Source organism: Cherax quadricarinatus, chromosome 5 (genome assembly GCF_038502225.1).
Source record: "Cherax quadricarinatus isolate ZL_2023a chromosome 5, ASM3850222v1, whole genome shotgun sequence".
Taxonomy (NCBI): Eukaryota; Metazoa; Arthropoda; class Malacostraca; order Decapoda; family Parastacidae; genus Cherax; species Cherax quadricarinatus.
Genome location: NC_091296.1, coordinates 54,290,162 through 54,294,520, shown reverse-complemented (window position 1 = coordinate 54,294,520; position 4,359 = coordinate 54,290,162). Strand labels below are relative to the sequence as shown.

The 4,359-nt window shown below is 40.2% G+C and overlaps 1 protein-coding gene across 1 annotated transcript; it reads right to left on the bottom strand.

The window, feature by feature from the left end:
• Positions 1-2,752: 2,752 nt before the first annotated feature.
• LOC128684647 (keratin, type I cytoskeletal 15-like) lies at positions 2,753-3,535 on the bottom strand. Its single transcript, XM_053770926.2, has 2 exons — positions 3,460-3,535; positions 2,753-3,154 (listed from the first exon to the last, which is right to left on the bottom strand). The coding sequence occupies exons 1-2, from the start codon at positions 3,466-3,468 to the stop codon at positions 2,852-2,854; spliced, it is 312 nt and encodes a 103-aa protein (XP_053626901.1). The 5' UTR covers positions 3,469-3,535; the 3' UTR covers positions 2,753-2,851.
• Between the last annotated feature and the right edge of the window lie 824 nt (positions 3,536-4,359).

Below are 4,359 nucleotides of genomic sequence, written 5' to 3'. Positions count from 1 at the left end.
CTAGGTGAGTACAACTAGGTGAGTACACACACACACACACACACACACACACACATACACACACACACACTCACACACACACACACACACACACTTGTTATGCAGAGCATTTCGGGCAAATTATGTCAGTTTTGTCCCAGGATGCGACCCACACCAGCTGGCTAATACCCAGGTACCTGTTTTATTGCTAGATGAACAAGGACAGTAGGTGTCTTAAGGAAACACGCCCTAATATTTCCAGCCATACCGGCAATCGACCCCCGGACCTTATTGTGTTAGCTGAGTGCTCTTGTGATCGTGATACGAGGAAAGTGAAGGGCGGAAACAGCCACAGTGCATAGAGAGCTAATTATTGGCCTGCGGTTGCGCACTAACGAAGCTGACATTTCTCACCTAAATCACGACTACCAGAGTCTGTATGAACTACCAGCACCTGTGTCAAAATTACCAGCGTCTGTATCAGAACTATACCGTCTGTATCACAACTACCAGCATCACTGTCACAACTACCAGCATCTCTATCATCACTACCAGCGTCTGTATCACAACTACCAGCGTCGATATCACAACTACTCGCACCTACAGCCCTCCCCCCAAAAAAAAATTACAGACAAACAAAACAGCAAGACGCTACAGAAACCTAAACACTTAATGTTTGAAAGACTTAAAGATTTAAGGTGATACATGCATGAATGGACCGACATCAATATTGCATCAGGAAAGTGTCAATCCATAAGTGCAATTTTCAATCCTGAGAAGAATTTTTGAAGGAAAGAAAACGTGTCACTCTGTGTAGAGCTTTATCAGGTTTGATAAAGCTCTCTACAGCGAGACGTGACCTCACATCAGGTCACACCACCCATGAGGACGTGAGCCCGTGACTCGTTGAATCGTAATAACACGATTGTAAACAAATGTTGGAATGGGCAGATCTGAACCTTTTGGAGCCAGTCCTGAGAAGGTTATGTTAAGTAAAAGGACACAAATGCAACTAATGTGACATTTTATTGTGACAACGTTTCGCTCTCCAGGAGCTTTGTCAAGCCGGCTTGATAAAGCTCCTGGAGAGCGAAACGTTGCCGCAATAAAATGTCACATTAGTTGCATTTGCGTCCTTTTACTTAACATATTGTCGATAATTCTACTAATATTAATACAATCTGAGGAGGTTAGTATGGGCCTTACCTAGAGCCCTTTGCTAGTTTATTAATCTGTGATTAGTGGTTAGAACATTGACCTACTAGATGAAGTAGAATAGCTTCATAAATATAATTAAACGGAATGTTCTTAGCACTGAGTCCCCTCATGGAAGGTTCCTTGATGTTGGTGAGGGGCTCTTGATTTAGGGAATTGGATCTGTGCTCCAGTTCCCCGAATTAAGCCTGAATGCCTTCCACATCCCCCCCCCAGGCGCTGTATAATCCTCCGGGTTTAGCGCTTCCCCCTTGATTATAATAATAATAATAATAATAATAATTAGCACTGAGTTAAAGAACGAAAAAAAATTGGGAAAACATTTAATACAAAGTAGTTAAAGGAATTAAGTTTAGTTTTATCTGAACGAACGAAAGGTTAAGAAGGAGTTCCAATAATGTGGAATAAACAACTTTAAAAAAAAAAAAATTATTTCAAAATATATAGTAATAAATTGTGGTATAACAGGGATCATTGTGTCTGGTTATACATACTGCGTTGTATTTCATAAAGCGTTCAACCCATGTGGGTCATTCAGTGCACGAGTATTGGAGACTCAGTACTCCGTCTGCTTATCCTGAATCGTTCCCTCACAAGTCAGAATGTTTGAATTTTGCAATTAAATTAAGAGTTTAAACGTTAATAAAAATATGCAATTCACGCAGCCGTATAGAGTTGCTGTGTTGATTTAGTTGTGTGAAAACGAAGGAGTAATATAAACTGATCAAAAGTATGTATGAATCTTGAATGAATGGCGGGTGAAGGGGAGGTTCCTGGAAGACTTAGGAGGGGCGGGTGAAGGGGAGGTTCCTGGAAGACTTAGGAGGGGCGGGTGAAGGGGAGGTTCCTGGAAGACTTAGGAGGGGCGGGTGAAGGGGAGGTTCACGGAAGACTTACGAGGGGTGTGAGAGCGGTTATAAGATTTAGGAACTTGAGCAGCCAGCAGGCATGTATCTTCGTGCTAGATTGAGGTGAGGGAATTATTTTTATTAATTCATATTAAGCGCTGAACCTACGTGGGTCATTCAGCGCAAGACGTGGTGAAGGTTCGTTCCTCCGTTTGCTGAGCGCGAGACAAACTCGCTTCCTATTTGTACTCACCTAGTTGAATGGCTGTTCCCTTGTCTGTGGTCACATGCGTCTGTGGGTCACTTCTCAAAGGATACAAAGAGGTGAGAGAAGTCACACAGTTTGCTGGGATGATTTAAGGTGATGTTATAGAGTAAGATTGACGATATCTAAGACGCTGTGGTTATTTACATGCTCAGAGAAGTTTGAATTTCACAGTACAAGTACTTTTAACATGTAATTTTAACATAATTGAACCGTTGTATTTCATACAGTAACTTTTCTTATACTTTTCTCTATATGAACTATACACACACACACAAACTAATATATATATATCTATATATATATATATATATATATATATATATATATATATATATATATATATATATATATATATATATATATATATATATATATATATATATATATATACATGATATATATATATATAGTATGAAAATAGTATGCACGGGAAAGATAAATAAATTATTATATTAGAATTTATTGGAAAAATATTCATAATTTTTAGTACTTTCCACAACTACATAGCAACGATACTGGTGACGATCTTTGAACATCTGATCTACCAGCCATAGCCGTAGCCTCTGCTGAAGCCACCGCCGTACAGGCCACCAAATCCACCGCCAAAGCCTCCACCAAAGCCACCTCCGTAGCCGCCACCGAAGCCACCTCCGTAGCCGCCACCGAAACCACCTCCGTAACCTCCACCATAGTGCCCGTAGACAGGGTACCGGACTGGAATCACGTGGACTGGAGCGTAGCCGAAGCCGCGACCTATACCAAAGCCGCCCTTCTTAAACTTCTTGCCAGGCACAGGGCTGGCGAAGACCGCTGACACGGCCAGTACCAGCACCAGCAGCGATGCCTGCAGCAGGAGGAACCGCACCAAGGTCATACACTGCTAGATCATGACAAAATTCTTTTATATTCTCTCTCGCTCTCTTTCGACTAAGCTCACAACAGCCTGTGTGTGTCACTCTAAGCGGATGAAGCACTAAGCCTCTTCTTATGCTAAAAGGTTCACACGGTTAAGCTCATCACACAAATTATTTAAATAATAATAATAATAATAATAATAATAATAATAATAATAATAATAATAATAATAATAATAATAATAATAATAATCAGCAACAATAATCCCTGAATATTCATATAGATCTTACTTACAAACTTCATTTTGAAGGGTGAAGCAGTGTGAGTGAGGAAGGCTCTGTTCGTCGCCCCATATATACTAGGAACCTGGCCCGGGATATCAGCTCAAGAACTTTACTGTAAAATAGAAGGTGGGAATTTAAGGGCGTCGTCCTTGTGAGGAACCTGTCCTCGCGATGGTCAAGTGTCTTCCGCCTGGTGGACCCAAAAAACTAGCTTAGCCAGCTTCTATGATCACCATAGAATATTGGACTTCCTGTACTTGCATGTGACCACGTGTCTGCGTACATTTCAAACAGATACGAACAGATGTGCTTATACTGGTAGAATTATCGACAATACTGCTACTACTGCTACTACTGCTACTGCTGCTACTACTACTGCTACTAAGTGTAGTAGCAGTGATCAAAGATCAAATTATTATTATTATTATAATCAAAAAGACGCGCTAAGCCACAAGGACTATACATACAGTCTAAGATCAAAGATCACAACAATGTCTCTGCCACATCTGCTAGGATAATGGTACCCTTCAAAACTGGGGATACCAAGTAAATGATGATTCTTTTCAAATCGCTTGTATTAATATTACTATTATTATTGCTACTACTACAACTACTGTGGAATTTTTTTTACATAATTTTCCTAAAGGTCGAACATATAAATGAATAATATAATAATTGCCTATTAAAATGTGAAGCTGTTTGGACCCTTCGAGAAATTTTAAGTGAAGGGAGGTGTGGAAGAGCCGGAGAGTGACGCAGACAGGAGATGCCATATTGAATTTAATGTGTGAACACTGGACTGAGTTGTGCAATGTGATTGGGCGTTCTCGAATGTCATTTAAGTTTTTTTCGGCCAGAATTTGTAATTAGGAACCCGTGTTAATGTCCCCTCTGAAGAATTCACACAGGA